This window comes from Nuphar pumila, chromosome 9, assembly GCF_984573655.1.
Source record: "Nuphar pumila chromosome 9, dmNupPumi1.hap1.1, whole genome shotgun sequence".
NCBI lineage: Eukaryota > Viridiplantae > Streptophyta > Magnoliopsida > Nymphaeales > Nymphaeaceae > Nuphar > Nuphar pumila.
The window spans coordinates 21,240,781-21,266,697 of record NC_143257.1 but is presented as its reverse complement, the minus strand read 5'-3'; the positions used below and the strand labels follow the sequence as shown (position 1 = coordinate 21,266,697).

Below are 25,917 nucleotides of genomic sequence, written 5' to 3'. Positions count from 1 at the left end.
TTTAGTATTTGTTATATTACTTATTTAGATCAAAATAAATCAGTCGTTTGTGATCGTTGCAAAATTTTTCTTCTTTTTAGGAAGAAAATTCTTGCAAGGTTCACTTGACCTTTTGAAAAAAAGATTTTGAAGATAACTTGTCTCCATTTTTTAAAATGCGAGAAAACTAGGAGATGGGGCTCGCTCGTCGGTACGAGGTTCAACCGTTCCTGGAGCCTTTACTAGGGGTAATTGAACCAAGTATCGAATTTATGCCTTTGTTTTGCCTAAATTTGCCTAAGAAATTATTTTAAGTCCTAAATGCACATAGAATCATGCTTGTGTTATGATTTTTATTTTTTTGAAATGTGATGCATGCTTTGAAAATTTGCCTTGATTTGAAAAGTGTTTAAAAAATATTTCAGAATTCAAGGTCCAAGTGATTTCGAAGTTGATTTGAAAATATGTTTTTAAAAAATGGTTTCAAAATATCTTGAAATCGATTTGAGATGATTTTGAAAATCACTCAAAATTATTAAAACTTGTAATTGATTTGAACCTGAGATCGAAATTGAAAATAAAATTTGAAGTTTGAACTGGAAATTAAGATTGAAGTTGAAAATGAAAATTGAAATCAAAATTTGAAATTAAAGGTTGAAATTAAAACTGAAATCTGATTTGAAAATTGACATTGAAGATGAAATTAAGATCAAAAATTAAAATTGAAATTGGAATTTGAAAATGAAATTGAAATTGAAATTGAAATTGAAATTGAAATTATTTTGAAATTTGAAAATTGAAAATCGAATTTGGAATTGAATTAGGAATTGAATTTGAATTTGAATTTGAACTTTGAAATTGAAATTGGAGTTTGAAAATTGAACTTTGAATTTTGGAATTGAAATTTGAATTTGAACTTTGAATTTGAAATCAGATTTGAAATTGAAATTTGAAATTAAAATTGAAGATTGAAATCGAAATGGAAATTGAAGTTAAAATTTAAATTGCTTTGAATTTTGAAAATGAATTAAAAATTACTTGGAAAATATTTTGAAAATGATTGAAAATAAACTTGGAAATCACTTGGAAAATGTTTTGAAATTGATGTTATTTTGAAAAATGGAAAATAATGATGCAATTCTATCCTAAGTAATAAATGCATTATTTTATAAAAGATTTTTGAAGGGATTTTATTGAAATCATTTGAAATTTATGTTAAAAGAGAATTTTGTGCCTTTATAGAATTAAAACGAAATGAATTTTTCATATATCCATGACTATGGCCACAAATATACTTCAAATTTATATTTATTTAAATTCTAATGAAGAAAAAAGAAATAAATTTTGAAATATAATAATTTTTGAAAATGACCCAAGAGTGTAGGTGAAAATTTTCTTTAATAAAGAATAATAATTTTAAGTATTATTTGTATTCTGACTATTACCACAAATACGAATTTTACTTAGTTTTATTATCCTTTATTAAAGTGGTGCTCGTGCCATTTGTGTTTCACCATAGTGTAATTGAAATAAAAATAAAAATAAAAATAAAAATGAAACAGATTAATCATGGAAATTGAAATTAAACTATATGCTCATTCATTCTAAACTAAGCATAAAGTAAAATTCTCATTAATTGTTCAATTACAACCCTTGAATTAATACATCAATTGATAAAATAAAAAAATTTCTACAAAATTAGCAAACTTGTTAGAAATATATATAGGCTTTTATGGATTTTCCTTTAATTATTGGAAAATTGAAGAAAATAACCAAAATTAACCTTTTTATACCCCAAAAATAAAGAAAAATTAAATAAAATAAATGCCAATGATGTATAATTTTACAAAAGTATTTTTGAAAATGTGTTTTGGAGTTTTAAATTTTCGAAATTGAGTTTTGAACTATATAAATTCACTTTAAAATTTGAATTAAAATGAATTTAACTTTGAAATTGAAGAGTTTATAAAATAGACATTGAAAATTATTGAAAATAAAGGCAAATGAACTCAAACACTTGTTTAAAATGAAGCTAAGGCATTTTAAGTTGATAAAAAATATTTTCAATTTATGAAATATAGGAATTGTATTTGAAACTTGAAGTTTAAAAGGTAAAAATGGCCAATTTAACTTCATTTTAACAAAGAAAATGCTTTTTATAAAATTGGTTTTAAAAAATGCAATGAATGAAGGGTCAAATGTCCATAGAAATTTATGAAAGTTGATATGTAGACTACTAAGAACCTTAGGAATACTTTAAAATTTAAAAATGCAAGAAACAATTGAAAAAAACCCAAATTAGAGTCTTTTATCCAATTAAAACAGAAATTTATAAAACCATGATTTATAAAGAAACCTGTCAGAAAATTTTGGGTGAATGAAGGTTTAAAACAACTTAAATTATGCTAAAAATGTATTTATGGATTTATAACACATCAAAGAAATATCTTAATTTTACAAAACTTCAAAATAATTTTTATAACTTGAGATATGAATGAAACATCAGAACATTAATTTTAGAAGCAGAAGATTGGATTTTAGCAGATAAGCTTTTATAATTTGGGTGTTTTAAAGGCTAAACCGATTCAATTTTTTCCAAATTTATGGTATACGTTGCTCAACACAAATAGAAAACAACTCCAATTTACAAAAATAGAAAAGCAATTATGGTTTGGAAATGGTGACTTTGGGGAGTCACTGTTTAATGTCAGGGAATGAACATGTTACAGAACTTGAAGTTCTATAACCAGTCTCGATTTTTAACAGAATTGAAACAGCAAATGAATATGAAAATTTATATAAATTGACAAAGATAAACTATACACATAATAAAATAAAACCCTTTTTACAGATCTTGAAAATAATTTTTCATTAGGGAGATCTGGTCTAAACAAGATGAGCTAAGATCTCAGCAATGCCTAATGATATAAGATAATAGGGTTCTGGTTTTTGATCCAAATGGAATATAAAATGGATATAGAAATGGCTAAAAATTTGCAGAGGTAAACTAGACATGTAAAAAAGAAAATTTTATTTTACAGATTGTAAAAATGATCTTTCATTAGAGAGATCTTATCCAATCAAGTTGGCTCAAAACCTGTGCAAAGCCTGACAAAGAAAAATGATAGGGTTCTAGTTTTTTATCCAAATGGCATATAAAAAGGAAATAAAAATTTATAAAAATTGATATTCATAAACTAGACATTTTAAGGAAGAAACTCTTTTTTACAGATCTATAAAATAATTTTCCATTAAGGAGATATGACTGCAACAAGTTGATCCTGAGTCTGAGCAACACCTGGGATTGCAAACAGATAGGGTCTTGGTTTTAAACACAAAAGAAATAGAAATTCACCATAAAATTTAATGAAAATTTATAGAGATGAACTAGCCATGCATATGAAAAAAATCTTTTTTACATATCTAGAAAATAATCCCCCATTAGGGAGATATGATTATGACAAAATGGGCAAAAATCTCAGCAATTAAAATGACACAGGGTGACAGAGTTGCGATTTTTTTATCAAAAATAGGTATTAAATGACCATATAAATCGCTAAAAATTTACATAGAAAAACTTGATTTAATCGTAAAGACACCATTTTTTACGGATTGAAGAGATCATCTTTGGCTAGGGAGAAATCACTCTGGCAAGTCGGGTATGATTCAGGGACAAATTGAATGATGTAGAATAATAAGTCTCAAACCCCAATTTTTTAAGTGGGTCAAATGACCTAAAAATGCAATTAATTTTGGTGGAGATCTTAAAAACATATGGAGAAATATGCAGTAAAAAAATAAGATTAAAATGACACATAAATATATGCGAATTGTTGAATCTAAAATCGAACGAAAAATAAAAATATCATCTAAACATGATTGAGTAGAATAAAACCTCATTAATGAATTGATCAAATGATCAAGAATGAGATCTATCATTTCAGATCATGGATGATGATAAAAATGATAAAAAAAAAGAATTAAAACATATAAAAACAAAATTAAAAGCATTGAAGCATAAATTAAAATTGATTTGGCTAATTGAAAATGAGATTTGATCTATTGAAGATCAAATCTCATAATTCTAATGGCTAGAATGAAAATGCATAAATCAAATTGCAAATTGAATGGATCAAAAGCATAAAATTGAAACTAATACAAGAATTAAATAGATCTACATTGCTACTTATGAAATTAGAAAGAAATTGAGAGAAGAAGAAGAGATCTAACTATGAAAATCAAAAATCATAAAAAGAAGAAAAGAAAGAAGGAGAAAAATAAAAAATAAAAAAGAGGGAAAAATGGGACTTACCTCGGGCTGAAGAGGGAGGAAGGAGAGAAAGAGCTCCAAGGTGGGGCCCCAATCCGAAGGAGAGAGAGAGAACTCCAACTTTCAAGGGAGATCTCTAATTTTCAAGCTTATGAAAATAGACCCCCCTAAGGGGTCTATTTATAGGTTGAGTGAGGGGCACTTTGGAAATGAAAAGTTAGATATTTTATTAGGCTTAGGGCTAATGTGGCATCCATGGAGCACACATGCCCCTCCTCCCATGTGGGCATTTTCAAAAAGTTCACATGGGCAATATGAGTAATTGGCTAAAAAGTGGACATGTGGCACCCTTTTCAAGGGTGTGCACATGTAGGTTTTTAAAACTAAATGGAAAGTTTTAAAAACAAGTTAAAAACAAAAGTTTTTAAACTAAAGAAAAGTTCAAAGTGAAAAAACAATTTTGAAATTGAGAGGAAAATGCCAAGTGGTGCCCCCTTTAGAAAATTTATTTTTTTCTTTTTGATTTCTAAAACTAAAAAATGAAATGTTTGAAAATAAAAGTGAAATAAAAGATGGAAATAAAGGGGAATTTAACAATTAAAAATAATGGATCTCAATTTGGATTTAAGATCCATTTTGATTTTTTGAAATCCAAATTGAATTGAAACTTGATCCAGATTAGATTTCAAAAGATTTTGCAAAAACATTGATTTTGGATTTAAAATTCAAAGATTGTTTTTGAAATTGGGATAAAAATGAGATTTTGAATTTGAGATTCAAGAATTAATTTTGAATTTAGGATAAAAATTGGATTTTGAATTTGAATCTGGATCTGGATCTATTTTGTTATTTTGAAATCCAGATTGAATTATAAATTGGATCCAGGATATTTTTCAAAAGATTTCACAAAAATGCTAGATTTGAAATCCCAGAATTGATTTTGAAATTAGGATAAAAATTGAATTTTGAAAAGGATCTGGATTCAAGATTTTAAATAAAAAAAATAAATAAATAATTGGATCTGGATCTCGATTGAAGGAAATTGGTTCAAAATGGTAATTGAACCCTAAAAATGGATTTATAAAATGAATTTGAAATGAAAGATCCAGGCTCGTGATGGAATTTGTATTTGGATATTGGATCAAGCCTGGAAATGGAATTGGATTTTGGATCTGGATTAGAATCCAAGAAAAACTAGATCTCAGATAAATCTGAGTTCGAGATCAGAAATTGGTTTTAAATATCCTTCTGAATGGATCAGAAGGTGGAGTCAGATGGAAATGGATCTGGATTCAGAAATGGTTAATTGGATCCTGGATATCTAATGAGATATTTCAGGTTCAGAAAGTAAATTTAGACTCTGAATATGGATTATAGAATGAAATTAGATGAAAAATCCAGGTCTGGGATAGAAGATAGACATCAGATCCAACATTGGATCCAGTATCCAATTTAAAAAGTGAATTGGATCTCGAATATTGATAAGATATCAGGTAAAAGAATTGATTCGAATCTGAATTGGGACTTATCCCAGTTTGCAAAATTGATAGAAACGATATTCTGAAGATTTTTTTTTTTTTGGTTTTGCCCTGCAGGGGTAGGAAATACGATATTGGACTGGTCTGAACTGTTTTGAATGGGATAAGATTGGAATGAACGGAATTAGAAGTTATTTATACTAAGGTGAACTAAATCCAGAGCCAGAACACTAGCTCAACCGATTGAGGTTAGCTCAATTTGGACTGAATTGAGCTCAAATGATCTGAAATGAAGGTCCGAGAGTGTAGAAAGTGACTTAGCACTGGAACCGGACCATTCAAAATCGTGATGAACTCATATTAGACTCATAAAGATAGGATCTAATGTATTTGACTGACTCGGGGACAGTTTGGCTAAAATTCAAGCTAGAATTGAGTTTATTTTGCCTGCTCATCGTGAGCTCAGTGGAGCTAGAAATGACTAATATTCTAACTTCTCTGAACCCAAGATGAGTTTGGCTAAGTCCGATTGACGAAGAGCTAAGGGTGGCTCAAGGGTAAAATGGTAATTTTATTAATCAAATGGGGGGGGGGGTAAACTGACCTCTAGATTGAGATAAACCTAGGGGTGAGACTCTTACATTGCCCTGCAGGGAGTTGGCATCTGTGAAAGAGGGTGTTCGGAACAGACCTGGAAAATTTGGGGTGTTTACACCGATTTAGTTTTTTTTATTTCTTTTTAATTTTCGTGATTAGATCTAAGTAGTTCTTGTTTATTTTCAGTATTAGGTAGTTTATTTAATGTTTAAGTCATGTTCTTGTTTTTTTTATTAATTGCTTAAATTAGCTTAAAATAGATTAAATAGTTTAGCTGATTTTCTATCTTGTTATCAATTATCGTTTTCTTTTTAGCATAGTCAATATTATTTGTTTTATTCAATCGTATTAGTTGTATAAAGTCCATTTATAATTCAGTAGTCAGCTTTAGTCTTAGTTTAATTCACGTTAGTTAATTGATAGTCCCATTTTCATTTAGTCTTGTATAGATTAGAATAAAATTAGCATAGTCGATCTTTGTTTTGTTCTTTTAATCGATTGTTATTAATTAGAGTAGTTAGGTTAGTTCTTTGTTAATTCCAGATTCTGTTAGTTAGATTAAATTTTTGTGCAGCCATTGGTTACTTTGTTAATGTAATATTCTTGTTAGTTTAGATTTTAAATTGTGTATGCTAGTCGGTTAGCTTTTCTTCAACTATTCGTTAGTCAATGTTATTTAATATAGTTTTTATTCTCTATTTTCAGATTTTATTATTTAGCTACAGATTAGATTAGCTTACTTTATGAGTTAGTTTACTTTGTTTGATTCACATAATTTTAGTCCATACTTAGAATTTTAATATAGCATAGATTGATTGTTAGTTTAATTCCAATTTGTTCTTATTATTCATTATTAAGGCATTAGGTTAGATAGTTTATTTTATTAAGTTTCAGATTTAATTAGTTATATATGTACACCATGTGTGTAATTGTTAGTTATTAAACTAGTGTAGTTTGTTAGTTATTTTGTCATGTAGCTGGTAGGTTAGTTTAGTCAATTATTGAATTCGGTTAGCTTGATTCCTTAAATTTTTTTCTTTGTGTTAATTAGTTCCAAGATTACATAGTTTGTTAATTAGTTTGTTAGCTAGTTAGTTTAGTAATATGTTAGTTTTAATTGATGCTTGATATTTGGTTAGTGTATTTCCTTAATCTTTTAGTTAGATTGTTATTAATTTGTTAGTAGTTGAATTAGTTTCTTGATTTGTAGTTAGTTTGTTTTGTTATTTTGTCTTTTAGTGTAGTGGTTAGTTTCATGTAGTTAGTTTATTTCATGTTAGCTTAATTCATGTTTGTGTGATTTTTAGCTTAAACTAACATTAGATTTTCTTGAGTTTTTGTGTTTTGTCTTTTGATTTTTGCAAGAAAGCGGTTGGACGTGCGATGAGCCCTCAAATCTACTCCCGAAGAGCCCTCTGAGGTCTTGAAAAGGTTTCCTCAAAAAGGCCCTTTAGAGAGCCCCTCAGGAGGACCACAAAGTGATATGCAAATAAGAAAAGCAAAACATCAAAGGGATCAAAGACTCGAAGCACTGAAGTCTTTTTTCTTCTTTTTAGATTAGGTTTTATTTTATTTCATTAATTTGGGGTTTGTAATAAGGCACTTTATTTATTTGTTTAAGCCCTCTGCAGGGGCAACACTCTTAGTTAAGTAATTAATTATTTTTATTCTCAAGGCAATAAAGAGTAGTTAATTGTTTGTTGAATACAAAGTAATTTTCCGTTCCCTGAGATCGACTCGGACTCCACCACTCGTGCGAGTTGATTTTTATTATTTGGTGTTTGGCTTTCACATTGTTTTTACATAAAATATTGTTTTAAAAATCATTTTCCCAAACTCACACCATGATACATTGTTAGCATGATGTTTATGCTTATGAATGATAAAATGATATTGAATGATATATATAAGTATTGCATAATGTCCATTATGAAATTGTTATGGCTCAAACTCGGATGAGTGGCTTCTGACCTTATGCACAATCAACTGGATCAACATGTCATAGTGCCCCAAATGGGTAGCCGAGGATATTATGATAAGGTTAATTGAAATCCTACATGCTTATGCCAGTAGAGACTATTGAAACTGTAAAAGATTAATTATTGTTTAAAGCACGTATGTCAAGAGAGTTAATCAAATGATAAAGAATATGTATAATAATTCGCTTGTAGCTTATAATAAGAGAGTAAGTTGTACATAAGCCTCAGTGAGATATTGTTAAGCACAAAAAGTTGCTTCCCTAGGTACGGAGATAAGGGATAGCTACCACCGAGGCCGCGAGGTGGTAGCGAATAAAGCTTCAATTGAAAGTAAATTCTGATATATCAAGATGCGGGGGTTGGAGTTTCTCTTTCAACTGTATCGTCCCTCACCTTAAGACCGAAGAGGATGTGCAAGGTCAGAGTAATAAAATACAAGTTGATTGAATATATTTCTATGCTAAGCCTCTAATCTATATATCTGTGTCGTACCTACAAAGAGTTATGAAAGAAAAACAAAAGTGTATCGTGCATATAGTAAAGCATGCCATGCACCATTTAAGAAAGAAAATATAAATGAAAAGAATTATAAGTTATTCATGCATACGATGATTGCTTTGCTTGCACTAGTATGTCATGCATAAATTGAATAATCATGTATGGGTAAAATTATCGCATATGATATTGAATTGATAATTGCTTATTTACATGAAAAGACTGTTATTTCATATATACCTATTTCTATGTATGTTCTGTTATTGTATTTTTGCTGGAGGTTATTCTGACCTCCTACTAAAACCATTTTAGATACTGAGTAGTTGAGATAGAACAATTGCGAGAAGCTGAGGCGGCATCACAACGCTAATCATTTTTCTTTCTCGGAAACTGACTTTTAAGACAAACTTTATTAGTTGTTTTAAAAAACATCACTGTTATTCCAAATTTTGTAAATTACTCTGTTTATGGAATGAAATCATTTTGGTAAATGATAACCGCATTAAATTTGTATTATTGTGATTGATCATTATGTAATCTGTCCAAGGTTTTGATCAAAAGTTAAAAAAGTTTTTGTTGATATTTTGAAAAACAAAATTTAAATTTTTTGCATTTTATGGGTTTTCAAATCTTGGGGGTGTTACACTGCCTAACTCCTACTTGCCTGTAAAAGAAAAGAAAAGAAAAGAAGAAAGAACAAATTTAATATGAAGGTAGACCCAACAAAAAGCATTAGCCTGAGTTACATTGAAACTAATGGGTAGATTACTTGGCCCCAAAGGGGAGTACTTCTCTTATGAGAAAATAGGGCAACAACATTCAAAATCAAATTTGGAGCCATTTTACTCACGTCTCATTTTGGGATCGTTTTACTACATGTGATTCCAAATGACATGGTATACTCATCAGGGTTAGAGGAATGTTTCTTGTAATTCTCTTTTCCTGCAAATGAATCAAATGTGTGAATGAGACGTTTACGCATTTGGTGAGTAAAAGAGAATTGGATTCCATTTCACATTGCTGCTAGAATCAAATTCACATCTGGGGCCGCGCAAACGTGTTGGAGAAGTAATTTCCAATGTGAAGGGGGGGGATCGGGGATGCAAGCAAGAGGAAATTTCCAACGAGATATTAGTGAATTCGTGAGAGAATGGAAAATTTTGGTAATTTTAGTGTGTCTGATGAGATGGACGCACGAACCCGACATGCCGTGCGTGATCTCAGACGCCACGTCAGTCGCGGGCGGAGGCGACTGGACTGGTTTAGCTGGTGCAATGCAAGTGCGACCCCCAATTTTTAGTCCACGAACAACAAAACGATACTGAAGTGTTTTTCACGACGGCTTCTCGTTAAAGATCTTCGCTTTATGATTAGTCATTAGACGACACCAACGTCCTCCCTTCCTTTCTCCGCTGAGAGAGAGAGAGAGACGTCTTCGGAGCCCTCCTTCTTCTCCGGTTGCTCTTTCTCTTTCCTTCTTTTTCTTCTGTTGACTGTCTTCTGACTCGAGTTCGCCTCTCCTTGCGGACCAACGTAGCACGGTTGAGAGAGCGATCGATCGGCCCAGAAAGGTATGTAGTCGATGCTCAGATCGTGTTGCGACCCCGGAAAAATGTGTGAAAGACATAATTTTTTCCGGATTCGACTTGTCGGTGCTGGAAATCTCAGAAATAAGGACGTCCGTCCGAGATTTCGGTTTTCTCGTGCCAATCCTTATTTTGAATTCCTTGTTGCGGAAGATCTCTTCATCTCGTCTGGATTTGCATATTGGGTTCTTGATCTGTGCATCGGATGGGAATTTCCTTTGCAATTGGGTTTATCACTGTAGGAATGGGGCTTGAGCTTCGCCGTTTGGCTTTCTGTCGATTGTTTCGGTTGATGCGTGCCAGAGAAAACTCAGAAGATGGGGACAATGGTTCCAGATTTGAGTTGTTAGGTGCCGAAAATTGTAGAAAATGGGGAAACACACATTTTCCCCGAATTGCAAAATACCAAAACTACGTACACATTCATAAAAAAAAAAGATTGGATGCCATTCAATTGTTGCGTCTAACTCAACAAAACTCTTCTTCCAAACGTGATCTTCAAAGGAAGGTTTCAAAAGAGAACAGAGGAAGCAAGAAATGATCGAACTTATAAAAAGCAAACCGTCACTCTCTTCATGACACACTAAAATGATAGAGAGAATAATAATAATATTAATAAACCCCTGAAATCATGAGGGAGTTGATCTTAATGAGGCTTTTGTCCAATGAGGAAGGCGACGACAAAATCTGAGAACCTGCAGGCATTTTTCTAGGAGGTTTTAGACAGAAAGGAGGACTGAGGGCGACTCATTTAAGGAAACAGGTAGAGTGGCAACAGAGATAACGGCAGTAAAGGGGAAACCAAAAAGGACAAAACAAAGAGGGAAGACTTGATCGGAGTTGTAAAGCATTATCGTGTGATCTTTGTGATTCCCAATCGAAAGATATGGTATATCGACATAAGCAGACTAGGTTTGGAGCATCAAATGGGTCTCTATTTGGTGTTCTTGATAATCAACCGAGCCTCGATTTGGTGCTTTTGGTTTGACAGTGGCCATCTTATAACTCAATAATTTTCAAACGGGTATAGTTAGTAAAGTTTTTATTAGAAAATCAATATCTACTTGATATGATATTCTTTACATTTATTCTGATTGTGAATGAATAGGCGTTAAAAAGTTCAAGCTTTTCATTTTCATTTTAACGAAATTTTAGATTGTCTTACATTCTTATAGTTGAGACTTTCAACTGTATTACTTCCATTTGGTTTGTAAGCCAATTTTACCGGCACTTAAATGTCCTGTTCACCATTATTAGGCAATGGGTCGTGGGAAAGGCGAAGAATGTAAATTTTTTACCCTTTTGTTTTTTGGGCTGTGGATGGGGGTTGGTGTGGAGGTTCACTTGTGGGCAAAGCCTAACTTTGTTCTTCCTTGTATTGATGTTCAGATTTTTCATGCTTCCACACTTAAGCCTTCAGCCTTGGATTTTTCACTCATCTGCCCAATAGTGTTCTTGGCGAGCTAGAATTACTATTGATCCTGTTCATATGGGCACTTATGATTGGGATGGACGCAAATCTGTTTCACTGGGTTTAAGGTGAAAAGAGAAGATGGCAGGGGAGAGGAAGAAAAGAGGGAAAATACGATGGAGCAAACTCTACACCTTCTCTTGTATCCGACCAAGTGTCTTAGAGTCAGATGGCCCATATCCCCTCGAAGGTCCTGGATTTTCACGGGTCGTCCATTGTAATCAACCGCAAATGCACAAGAAGAAACCATTTAAGTACCCAAGCAATTACATATCAACCACAAAGTACAATGCCCTTACTTTTTTACCAAAGGCAACCTTTGAACAGTTCCGTCGAGTTGCCAATCTGTATTTCCTTTTGGCTGCTGTTCTGTCACTAACCCCCGTAAGTCCCTTTTCTGCTGTCAGTATGATTGCTCCGTTGGTTTTCGTTGTGGGGCTCAGTATGTTAAAGGAAGCACTGGAAGATTGGCGACGGTTTATGCAAGACATGAAAGTTAATGGCAGAAAGGTAAGTGTTCATAGAGGGGAAGGGAAGTTTGGTAATAAGAGCTGGCAGAAGCTTCGGGTTGGAGATGTTGTGAAGGTGGAGAAAGATCAGTTTTTCCCAGCTGATCTACTCTTACTGTCATCCAGTTATGAAGACGGGATTTGTTATGTCGAGACCATGAATCTAGATGGCGAAACAAACTTGAAGGTTAAAAGAGCCTTGGAGATAACCCTGCCCTTGGATGATGATGCGGCATTTGTGGATTTTGCGGCAACAATTAAATGTGAAGATCCAAACCCTAACCTCTACACATTTGTTGGAAATTTGGAGTACGAGCAACAGGTTTTCCCTATTGATCCAAGTCAGGTGCTCCTTAGGGACTCAAAGCTTCGGAATACCCAGTATGTGTATGGGGTGGTAATTTTCACTGGTCATGATAGCAAAGTTATGCAGAATGCGACGAAATCCCCATCCAAAAGAAGTACCATCGACAAGAAAATGGACTATATCATATATTTCCTTTTCACAGTTCTTGTTTTGATATCATTAATCAGCTCCATTGGTTTTGCGGTGAAGACAAAGTTTTTGATGCCAAAATGGTGGTACCTGCAACCTGAACATCCAAAAAATTTGTATGACCCAAGCAAAGCTGCTCTATCTGGGGTCTTTCATCTGGTCACAGCTCTAATCCTGTATGGGTACCTGATACCAATTTCCCTTTATGTTTCAATTGAGATTGTCAAGGTCTTGCAAGCAACATTTATCAACCAAGACCTTCAAATGTATGACGAGGAGACTGGAAATACAGCTCAGGCGCGGACATCAAATTTGAATGAGGAACTTGGGCAGGTCGATACAATTCTATCAGATAAGACAGGCACTCTAACTTGCAACCAGATGGACTTCCTTAAATGCTCAATCGCTGGTGTATCATATGGTATTGGCTCTAGTGAAATAGAGATTGCTGCGGCAAAGCATGTGGCTGTTGATCGTAATATACAGAAAACTGGTTTTACAGATGGCCGAGACTGTCAAAACTCATCAGAAAATGAAGAAGAAAATGTCCAGGCTTCAGAAATAGAGTTGGAGTCTATAACTACTTCCAGATCTGGGAATACCAAAAAACCACCAATAAGAGGATTTAGCTTTGAAGATAATCGGCTCATGAATGGGAACTGGTTAAATGAACCCAATGCAGATATGATTTTATTGTTCTTTCGCATATTGTTGCTTTGTCACAGTGCCATCCCCGAGCTGAATCCAGACACTGGTAGCTTCAACTATGAAGCAGAATCTCCAGATGAAGGCACATTTCTTGTTGCTGCAAGAGAGTTTGGTTTTGAATTCTGTAAGAGAACACAAACAAGTGTTTTTGTTCGGGAGTGCTATCCTTCCCCTACACATCCAATTGAGAGGTTAGGAATCCAATTGATTTTTGCAGTTTTCATAATTTAACCTTATCCTGTTTTCCCTGAAACAATGTTGGCACCTTTTTATTTGTTGACACCTTACTTTTTCTTTGTTGACGCATTGGTAGAGAGTACAAGATACTCAACTTATTGGAGTTTAGCAGCAAAAGGAAACGAATGTCTGTAATCGTGCAAACTGAGGATGGAGAGATTCTTCTTTTGTGCAAGGGTGCTGACAGGTCTGTATGCAGACTCTCTTCCTGGAAATTCATTATTCACTCATTAACTTGCTGGCTTTTAGTCATGTATTGAGCTTTTTACCTCATTTAATTAATGCTTCTGTCTTCAATGTAAATGGAGCATTTTTTTACTTGGAGGTTATTGTAGCTCTAATGAAAATATCCAGGTGCTGGCAATGTATTTTGTAGTCCTGTTGGATTATTATTTCTTGTGGACATAGTAGGCTAAGTTCTTCGAACAGATGAGTTGCAATTTCTCCAAAGATATGTTCATTCGAGTCTTTCAATGGGTTTGATCTTTATGTAGTACCTTAAACCATGCAGCATAATATTTGAAAGGCTTACAAAAAATGGGAGAAAATACGAGCAGGATACAAACAAACATCTAAATGAATATGGAGAAGCAGGACTGCGTACATTAGCTCTGGCTTACAGGAAACTTGAAGAGTCCGATTATTTGGCTTGGAATGCAGAATTTCTCAAAGCAAAGACTACCATAGGGCCTGACCGGGAACATTTACTTGAATGGGTGTCAGAGTTGATGGAAAAGGATTTGGTCCTGGTTGGTGCAACTGCTGTTGAAGATAAATTGCAGAAGGGGGTCTCTCTCTCTCTCTCTCGTGCATGTGTGTGGATGTTAACTCTAGCATCATGCCACTCCAAAACTTTATGTTTTGTTTGCCTCAATCAAGCCTTTCTTTTTTCTTCTGTCGCAGGTTCCTGAGTGTATAGATAAACTTGCCCAGGCTGGTCTAAAGATATGGGTGCTGACAGGTGACAAAATGGAGACTGCAATCAACATCGGGTAAGCTTCACCTAGTTACATGGAATAATTTAGTTTTCATTGGCAAATCTGGGTGCTGAGCTAGTTACAATTTGTTTCAGATATGCTTGCAGCTTGCTTCGCCAAGGCATGAAACAGATCTGCTTAACTACAATTAACACAGAATTGCTAAACCAAGACCACAACAAGGTAAGATTTGTTGCATTTTCTGAAGAAATTGTTTAGTGTTTTCTTGTAGCATAGATTACCAAGATATTTATTGTCAGGCTTTGTTCATTTGTTTGGTGACTGATCAGGCTGTGAAAGAAAATATTTTACTTCAAATAACAAATGCTGCACAAATGATCAAGCTTGAGAAAGACCCTCATGCTGCATTTGCTTTGATCATTGATGGAAAGGCTTTATCTTATGCCTTGGACGATGATCTAAAGCATCATTTCCTGAGTTTGGCAGTAGAATGTGCATCTATCATTTGTTGCCGTGTTTCTCCAAAGCAAAAGGCACTGGTACGAACATTGACTTTGGTTATATGTCAATGTATTGTAAACTTCCAGTTTCTTTACACTCTTGTAAGTCATATAGAGAAAAGCTGTTTCAATTTGTTTCTTTATTATTGGTGGTTCGCCTGTCTAGGTGACAAGACTGGTTAAAGAAGGAACGGGTAAAACAACTTTGGCTGTTGGTGATGGAGCCAATGATGTTGGCATGATTCAGGAGGCAGATATTGGTGTTGGAATTAGTGGAGTAGAGGGAATGCAGGTAATGCAATGCAGTGTCTCCATGTTTCTAATCTATTATCACTTTATCCAAAGAAATTCATGATTTATGTTTGCAATGTGTAGAGGAATAACACTAACTTTTCCAACACATTGAATGAACTGCCTTCCTCAGCCTGGCAAAGTGGCGTGAAACCGGGGGGAAAGAATGAGTTATGTATAAGCTGTGGGTTGGTTAAATGGTCTGAAGATTCACAATTTATAGTAAGGATAAGTTGTAAAACATATCTGGTTGTGTGTATCACAGTTATTAAGAAAAAATCATAAAAATGTTCTAAAATTTACTGAAAGGTGGATTTTAACTAGAACATGTAAGGTAGCAATAATCAATATACATGTGAAATATTACATGAAATTGAACTCTATGAACATTAAATCTACATGTGCACATTGTTCTCTGACAAGCAAGTACACATGGGTATATATGACTTTATGCTATATATAGATGCCATTTAACTTTATAGGCACGATATGCTATAGGATTGGTAATCAAAACATGAGTACAGTTGAAACAAGAGGAAACTCAATATAAGATGATCAGACAGTAAACAAATTCCAAGGTGTAAATGTGACAAATACTGGCTCTACTAATCTAACAGGATAAAGTAATGATGTTGATAAACTAATAAAAGTATAGAAAAAAAATCCATAGTTCATGCTTATAAAAAAATGACAGCCAACAAGATGATACTTATAAAGGAACAACGAATTAGAGAGAAACCCTAAAAGAATTGGAGGAAGGAAAAAAAAGTTCTCTTCTGATGAAAACTTATGAAAATGAAATACCTGAAAGAGGTTTTCAAAAAGAACATTGGAGCAAGGGAAGATAAGTAATCTTTTTAGTTTTTTATGTTCATTACATCAATGAGGATGGATAAGGCAGCTCCTTTCAAGCTCTTCCTTTTTTTTTCTCCCAAACTCCTACTGAGCATCTCTATCCATCCCTATTCCCTCCTCTCCTCTCAAACATTAAATGAACCTTTCTAGTGTTCTCTGCCAGCTTTACAACAGAAGTATCAGTCTTTTAAGAATATAACAACAAAAAAAGATTAAAAGTACATACTTTTGTTAGTCATATTGCTAAAAAGGAGAATAAAAAGTATGTCGTACAATTAAGTTTGTTAAATTAATAGTCCAAGGCTTTAAGCTCCAGCATAGATTTGAGTTCAATAGGTAATCAAGCTCAGCTCAAGCAACACCAAGCTTTAATGTGTTTGAAGGCAAATTATAGTGTTATACCATCATACAGAGAATAGCCGCCAACTCCAGACCATCCCTTATCTTTTGCCTTTGTTTCTAATCCATGACTGAAGATAAGATTTTAGAAACAAGTGGCTTGCTGAACCTGAGCAATCACATCAATTCATGCCTATTTGAAAGGAGGAGCAGAACCAAATGAGATATACTGATCATTTCTGCAGCACATTATAAAAGAGCTGGGAAAGTAGATCCCTTTCTTCATCAAGGTAGACTGGTAAGGTGCCTTCTCTTTAGAAATGTCCATGTTAAGGCTCTTTGGCTCCATAGTTACCTCACCTGTAGAAATGAACCATGTTTTCCTCCACAGCTACCTTGTCTATAGAAATGAACAATGTGAAAACTCTCTCTCTAGCTGACAGCAGGTTCTAATAGGTTAGTATAGCAGGAAGCTGCAGGAAGCACCCTCATGTTGTGCTCCTCCACTGGAGTCTGTCGCCGACTCACCAGCATCATCAGGCTCAACAATGCTGATTTTGTATATGTTTTATTCTGCATTTGTAGTTTATTTATTCAGGTGTATCTTACAATAGTTGTCTTAGAATGGATTCTGTGGAAGTGATTCAAAATTTTTCTTATTTGCTTTAGTTATGAATAGAGCTGACTTATTATAAAGTTCTTAAATAAAACCAAATAAAGTTCAAGGTTAGCTGGTCAAGCTTGTGACGAGCTTAATTAAATGTTTGTTATGAAGCAAAGTGTAAACAACCTAAAGATTGCTCACTCGCTTAAATTCCTTTCTATGATTATTGAGAATTGCATTCTTAAACGCTTGAGAGCTATGTCACATGGACACTCCATTTTGCCCTCCGTACCCATGTCGACACGCGTCGACACCTGAACACGCAATTTTACCCTCCGTACATACAAGTTTGTATTCAATTTATAATTATATTTTCAGTTTATAACTTTATATTTTCAGTATATAATATATATTTTAAATATAGCATATATATTTAGATTATATTCAGTTTATTTTGAATTTATTTTGTATTTATGTGACATATATATATATAGTCGTCTCCCCGTACCCACATTTTTTGGAATTGCCGTGTCGTACCCACACCTGCACCTGTACCCAGGTGACAGCTTGAGAGGTGAAGCCTCTTTACTTTCTCATGGTGGTTGCAAATGCTAAGTCTAGGCAATGAGGACAAGGCAAGGTAGCGTACACCTACAACTTGAATTATGCCTTTCTGATCATCTAGAGACGTTATATATTCTAACGCTTATGTGTTTCATGAATCCATTGGCCGAATCACTAGGCATTATTTCCCTTGATATCACTATACTACAGTAGTTCTTAGTATGTGTAGAACAATACAAATTATTATATGAATATAATAATCCATAGATCGTCACATTTTCACTTCATAACATTAAAGCAAAATTTCCATAGGTACCTATCATTTGCCAGATTCCCTAAAATTTTCTACCTTTTCAATAAAGGCACTTCACGATCTTAAGTTGAAACCAGTCCACCACTGCTGTAGATGGGTGACCATGAACAAACTCCTGTCAAAAAACTAGTTTTCCTGTCCCTTTCCATGTGGACCTATCATCACTAATAATTCAACAATAAAAATTACTGTCATCTTGATAATCATATTCCTAGAAGCAACTCCAACCCCTAATCCAAGCTCCAGCCGAGGATCAAATTACTTTTTCAATGTTTAACTCTAAAATTTTAATGAGATTAAGCATTAATCATAGAATCTATGGGGAATTCTGTTGTTCACTTTACCATGATTGAAAGGATTGAGAATGAGGCATGCCTTAAGAAAATCTGTCTTCCTCGGTGACTTCTGTCCCTCCAAGCAATTCAACATTAGGTTTCTTAAACTTATGAAAAAGTTGTGGTGGGTATGGTCCTTGCACCTTTGTAAGGTTGGATTTCCTGTTCTAGCCATTAAATGCAAAGGAATGAGAAGATATAGAATTTCTCCATCTTTCTTCTTTGTTATGTGAGCATGTGAAGTGATAATGCTCTGCCAGACCGGCCAGAGAGAGAGAGAGAGAGAGAGAGAGAGCTATCCATGGTTATAATGATTAATGTAATGACATTCGTTTTTTTATCATTTTCAAAAACCAATACTTAAGGTAATGGAATTTATTTTTGGAAAGTATAGGCAGTTTTTAAGAAATCATAGTGTTAGTTACCGACCTGAAATTTTCGCTGAACAGAAACATGGCTGTAGGTGGTATGGGCCTTATATTCAGAGCAGGCCATGGAGCAAGTGAATAAGAGCATAGTTACAAATATGAGTCTTGGCTATATCTCGGCAAGGCAATTTCTCGTGATAATATAGGTTTAGTTGATAAATCTCAGGAAAAAATTAGTGCTTAAAATTTTTTAAAAATATAAAAATAGTGAAAATAAGTAAGAAAGATAACATGTTTAAATAACAAAATACACATATAATGAAAAGAAATAAGTAAAAAATATAAAAGCAAGAAGAAAAACATAGTTAAGATATAAAAAAAGAAGTAAAAAAGTAAAAGGTAACTCATAGTATCGTGATAATATCGTGACATATATAAATTTTTGATATTTTCAAAATATCATGATATTTTGCCTTTAATATCGTTTTATGAATTTACAGCTATACCATCGCTATATTTTCAAAATATCGCCTATATCTGTGACTATGAATAAGAGCGGGAAGCGAAAATCACTAAGGGATGCAACCAAAATATCAACAATAATTGGTTTGACTTGAATACTTGTGAAGTTGTATGTATACATATTAAAATTTAATATATGATAGTTTTCGATAATTGGAAGTGTAAAACATGATGGAGCTGCTAAACTTGCGTTCCTTCAATCAGTGCTAACATAGAATCTTAACCCAACCTAACATTTGGAGAGTCCTGACCATCATCCTCTGCATGCAAATGTTCAGGCACATGCATGCACGCACACACACATGCCAGAACTTATGCATGTGACAATGTTTTCAAGGTTTGGCTGTTCGACATTCCATCACTGGTTTTTTATGCCAATGCCTGTCTGAAGGTGACATAAGATCAACTATATTTTCTGGTTAGAACTCTTTTTACCTTGGATAAGCAACATGCTAATATAGGAATATCATTTAAAATGTTGACTCGATCACAGAGAAAGGATGCTGATGCAGGCTTCACATAATTGCTTTTGCAGCAACAGCTGAAAAAATATTTAGATGTGCTCATGATTTTATTTTTCTGCAGGCAGTGATGGCTAGCGACTTCTCAATCTCTCAGTTTCGGTTTCTGGAGAGGCTTCTTGTAGTCCATGGACATTGGTGTTATAAGCGGATAGCTCTGATGGTGAGACATTTCTTAATATTACCAGCTCCATACTTATCACTGGATGTGGTTATCTAAAATATGTTCCCTGAACTGCTTCAGGTTTGCTGTTTCTTCTATAAAAATATTGCTTTTGGGCTTACCATCTTCTACTTTGAGGTGTTCACTGGCTTTTCGGGGCAGTCAGTTTATGATGATTGGTACATGCTTCTGTTCAATGTCATTCTTACTTCATTACCAGTTATTTCCTTGGGAGTGTTTGAGCAAGACGTTTCCTCTGAGGTCTGCTTGCAGGTACGTTCATTCACATTATCTTTGGCTAATGCTAAAAAAAAAGAGTTATGCTCAGTGTCTGGCTCACGCTTATTCTTTCTGTTGTGTCTAGTTTCCTGCATTGTACCAACAAGGATCAAAGAATCTCTTCTTCGATTGGTATAGGATTTTTGGTTGGATGGTGAACGGATTATATTCTTCACTTATAATTTTTTTCCCCACCGTTTTTATGCTCGGAGAGCAAGCATTCCGTGCTGGGGGTGAGACTGCAGACATGGCCACTGTTGGAGCAACCATGTTCACCTGCATCATCTGGACAGTGAATTGTCAAATTGCTCTTACCATGAGTCATTTCACGTGGATTCAGCATCTATTTGTATGGGGAAGCATCTGCACTTGGTATCTCTTCCTGCTCCTCTATGGCATGTTATCACCATCCATAACGGGAAACTCCTTCAGGATTTTTATAGATGTGGTTGCCCCTGCACCCATCTACTGGATTGTAACCCTTTTGATCACTGCTACCTGCAACTTTCCCTATTTTTCCCACATCTCATTCCAAAGGACATTCCATCCCCTGGACCACCATATCATACAGGAGATCAAGTATTACAAGAAAGATGTCGAGGATGAGCACATGTGGAGAAGAGAAAAATCGAAGGCTCGGCAGAAGACAAAGATTGGGCTTACAGCAAGAGTAGAGGCTAAAATCAGGCAGTTAAGAGCAAAGATGCAAAAGAAGCAATCTTCATTGAGTCCACAGTCAGAACTGCCATCTCCTCCAGTGTCGGATCCATGACATTTTTTTTTCATTTTGGATTTTTTAATCTTGTATTTTTTTTGCTTCACTTATTCATTCCATATAATTTTTGTTTGGGGTTGTTTCGGTCCCCATTATAGTGGCTGTGAAGATGTATGTATTATAGTCTTTTCAACACACGTCTTTCAGGTTATAATTCATAAGATCATAGTTCTCATGAGATATCTTTTCATTCTCGCTTCATCCATCTTCTCCTGTGCACTTCATTGCCTTCTTTCTGCTTTGACTTTGTTGATCTGGCTATGACAAAAAAAAGGTCAAACTGAGAACTCGAGAGATAGGGGTGAATGTTTACCATGTGCTTGCTAATGTTTAAGAAAAGCCAATGATGCTAACAAATCTCTCTCTCTCTCTCTCTCTCTCTCTCTCTCTCTCTCTCTCTCTCTCTCTCTCTCTCTATATATATATATATATATATATATATATATATATATATATATATATATATATATATATATATATATATAAAGAGGGAGGGAGAGAGAGATTGGTTCCTCCTAGACGGTTAGGAGGGTTTGGGCAGTTTTGATTTTCCAAATTTTTTCATTTTTTGTAATCCAACACTTACAGATGTTATTCCCATGATTTTGTTTTATCAAGAATCAACTTTTGGATCTAATTATGACATGTGGGCAAGTTTTTACAAGGCTTAAAAATCAATGATTCAAAAATTTTCATAAATTTTGAAGCTCATAAAATTGTATTTTTTTGTCAGAAAAACATGATTCAACTGCTGATTCCTACCAAATACCAATTATATATATATATATATATATATATATATATATACGAGTCACTAGAATATGAGAACTGGAAACATGAGAACTAATGTGTGAACCACATTTTCATGGATTTTTTGTTCTTTTCTCTTGAATCTAACTGTAGGGACGTGATCTACATGCTTGGTTTTATAAGAATCTGCTCTTGAATCATCCTATTCTGATGCATAAATGAGATTCTTTTAAGGCTTTAAAATCAATGGCTCATTATCTTCATAAATATTCAACTCTTGGATCATATTTTTTTGATGTACAATTTTATGAAAGTTGAAAATTTAGTACATTATAGGCCATTGATTTTTCAACCCCTGCAAATTTTAACATACATGTTGGAATAACATTATCCAAGCACTTGTTTCTACTAACCCAGACATGTAGATCGTATCTGGAGGCTCAAATGTGTAAAAAATATCAAAAATTAAGAATATTATAGTTTTCACTGAGTAGAAAATATTAACACATATATACAAGTAACGAGGAGCTCTTAAAAAGTCTTTATCTCCTAAACTGTCTTAAATGGCTTCAAAGGACAGCTTTGGAATGTTTGCTTAATCTAACTAGTAAAAGTATTTTCTATAGCATAGAAAAGAACATGTATCGTATAAACAAATTTTTTGTTCAATTGCATATTTAGAGCGATAAAAAATCAACAGTTCCAAAACTTGGTGAAATAGAGATTGAGGTTTTCTCATTGAATTCATGCCATCCTAAACATGTATTTGAGTGAATAAGCAATAATGAATTTAGGACACTTTGGAGCATAAACTGTTTATGAGCTACTCAACACAAACACACACACTTTCTATGTAGATTCCGTATCATTTATTTCCCAGACATTATATATATATATATATATATATATATATATATATATATATATATATATATATATATATATACTGGCAATGTTCCAATGACATTACTTCTCTAATGATCAAGTTTTTCATCAATTGAATTCTATATATTAGGCTACTAATAATTATTTACTAAGCAACATAGTTTAGATGATGAATATTCAATATTTAGATGTATTTCTTAGAAGTGCTAAAAATCAACAGCCCCAAATACTTTGTATTGTAAAACTTTAAATGCATTGCCGATCATCAAAATTTTCATATATTGAGGAACATGTCTAGATGTAAAATCTTCGTGTAAAGCACATTTCTTATTAAATAAATTATAAAAAACAAATGTATAAGGTTTGATAAATGAAACACACAAACATTAAAAAAAAGAGAGCTGTCAGATCATCATCGTTTGTGGATTTTGGACCTTTCTTTGGTTGGACAGTCTCTCCTCCACATGTATGTGTGCTCACACATCATCAATATTACAAACAACTGAAGTGAGCCCTTCAAATTTCCTTATTAGCATGAATTCTTGTAACCGTGTTCAAGAGCACCCTTATGGCCCATTTTTGTCAATGGGTTTCACGTGGAAAGTACACCATGGTGTTTATCATCATGGATGAAACAAACACTTTTGAAACACACTAGAAACAACATAGGCTCTTTTGGGTGCAGAGGTATTCTATGATCGGTCCTATGTGGTGCAGTTATTCCTCGATTACCATTGTGTTATGGAGGATTGTAGGGTTTCTTTAGCAGTGACACAACTCAAGGTCCAACTCAGGTGTAGTGGGTTGAGTTGCAGAAGGATCAAAAGAACCAATGTCTAGGACTAATCCAAACATGGGATGAACGGGTGGGATGAACGGGTTCGTTCCTCCCACTCATGCTTGGAAAATAGTAAAGCAATACAACCAAAAGAGCCTACCTATCCCTAGAATTTCTCAAAATCAACACTAAAGGCCTAGATCCATTTAAAGAAGATTTGGATCTAGAATCATGTGATGAGTCCAGATCAAATTTATTGGATTCACCAAAACCAATTTTAGAATCCATTAGCAAATTTGTAGATAAACTCAATTTCTACTTGAACCAAATCCGGTCAAATTCAACCCATCATGGACTGCAACCCCCCAAAATTTCCAACTTTAAAGAGAGAATTTTAACCGCCTCTTTTTTTTTTTGAAATAGCACAGCGGAAATAGTTTTGGGTTTTGAGAGATCGAACAATTCTGGTGGGTTACAGAAATGAGAGATATATTCGAAATAAAAGTTTTTATCACAAACCATATAAAATAAATATCATTCCATGCATTATAAGAAAATCAGAGTTTATACAATCCTAAAGGTTTAATAAAATATCCCATTAAAATAAGACATATGATAATTGGTTTCAAGATCAGGAACATCGTTAGGGAGGTTTGAATTAGGGCCCCGCCGCATATCAAGCTCTCACACTACATAATTCTTTGTTATTTGTGCCTCATAACAAGGGGGTCAAACTCTTTCGAGCAGGTAAAAAAACTTAAACATCATGCATTATGATAAGAAATCAACTATCTATCATATTTCTCGATATTAATATCAATATGACTAACATGCTAAAGATATGAAATAACATGTTCATAAACTTGATAACAACATTAATAACATGTGCAGAATAATGAAATAGCAATAAGAATCATATGATCATAATCTCAACAATATGATCATAGTCTCACATAAATCACAACTAACTATGTCACTCGAGGTTATACCATCCACCCTCTCTTAGGTAAACCATTGTGTGAATGGGTGACATGGGCGACTCCATCTTTATTATGGGTATATTAGTAGTCATGCTATCGTGTTAGACGAGGTGTTAAGGCTTAACAACCCCATACTCCCCGCAGGGTAGTATGTCATAACAAGGTCTATGCCCAGCTAAAATCACGTGACTTATTCGAAAAGCACATTGCCAGTGATGGCGTAAACATCATATTTAAATGTGTGAGAGTTAGTACAAGTAGTGAGGCTTCAGCTCACGGGGTGCAACAATCCAGCTCTCAACAAAGCACTTTTGCCTTTTTGCAAATAATTTATTCCACACACATATGAGATGTTCATCAAGCCTTAATGCATCAATAATTAGCATGCTAAGTTGAGTGCAACAACATTTTATTTTATAAAGGCATCATGTATGAAAGTATGAACATCAATATCACAGGCCTATATTCAACATGTGCTACTTATGCATTTTTATTTGTCATATGCACCTTTCTTGCCTAACATTTTATTTTGTAGGCAATACACACATTACCACATGATATTTGGCCTATGCATAGACATGTAATGTACTTCAAGCATAAGTTGTTAGTCTAAGTCAATGCACATTCATCACATTTATAAGCACATGCATGTAATTTTCATATGCAACTTTGTTGTATTATTGCCTAGCCATTGGCATGAGTTCATAGAGTTTTTAATTGCTTCTTATATATGTGAACTCCTTTCAATATTTGGCTATGGTCTAAGTATATACATATCTAGCCTTTTTTTAAGGCAACGATAATTGAGACTCATATGATGATTTAAAACATGTCAACTCGAATGTTGGATGCGAGCTTTTTGGTAGCCTCATTTCGTTGAGCATAACACCCTTACGGTGCGTGGGCTTCACTTCGAATCTCTTCTAAAGATTTGCATAAGACTCATATTTGGAAAGGATTTCTTTGGTAGAATATTTTTGATATTTTCCCAAGGTATGGTTGGGTGAATATGGATTCCCAAAATTCATTTAAGTAATTCAATTTGCGAAGCTCCATTGAATAAATCCAAATCCATTTGAGTTGGTTCACATCCAAAAATCTATTTGAAAGGATCCAAATCTATTTGAGTTGGTTCAAATCCAAAAATTCATTTGAGAGGATCCAAATCCATTTGAGTTGGTTCAAATCCAAAAACCCATTTGAGAGGATTCAAATTTATTTGGATAGATCCAAGTCCAAAATCCATTTGAGAAAATCCAAATCTGAAAACCATTTGAGAAAATCTAAATCTAAAAGTCCATTTGAGAGGATCCATTTGGACAGATCCAAATCCAAAAATCATTTGAGAAAAT

At 33.8% G+C, this 25,917-nt stretch overlaps 1 protein-coding gene across 1 annotated transcript; it reads left to right on the top strand.

The window, feature by feature from the left end:
- Positions 1-10,212: 10,212 nt before the first annotated feature.
- Positions 10,213-21,265, top strand: LOC149828485 (putative phospholipid-transporting ATPase 4). The gene is made up of 11 exons (XM_090017611.1): positions 10,213-10,369; positions 11,774-13,759; positions 13,882-13,992; positions 14,317-14,593; positions 14,709-14,797; positions 14,878-14,965; positions 15,073-15,282; positions 15,410-15,535; positions 20,020-20,118; positions 20,200-20,391; positions 20,483-21,265. Exons 2-11 carry the CDS (start codon positions 11,937-11,939, stop codon positions 21,167-21,169), a joined length of 3,702 nt encoding a protein of 1,233 aa, XP_089873737.1. The 5' UTR covers positions 10,213-10,369; positions 11,774-11,936; the 3' UTR covers positions 21,170-21,265.
- The last annotated feature ends 4,652 nt before the right edge of the window (positions 21,266-25,917 follow it).

Bases quoted from the DNA above. Each gene is read 5' to 3' on its own strand.
- LOC149828485 (XM_090017611.1), top strand. From the start codon at position 11,937: ATGGCAGGGGAGAGGAAGAAAAGAGGGAAAATACGATGGAGCAAACTC. The intron at 13,993-14,316 runs GTCTGTATGCAG...TAAACCATGCAG, and splicing joins TTGTGCAAGGGTGCTGACAG to CATAATATTTGAAAGGCTTA. The intron at 14,798-14,877 runs GTAAGCTTCACC...AATTTGTTTCAG, and splicing joins GAGACTGCAATCAACATCGG to ATATGCTTGCAGCTTGCTTC.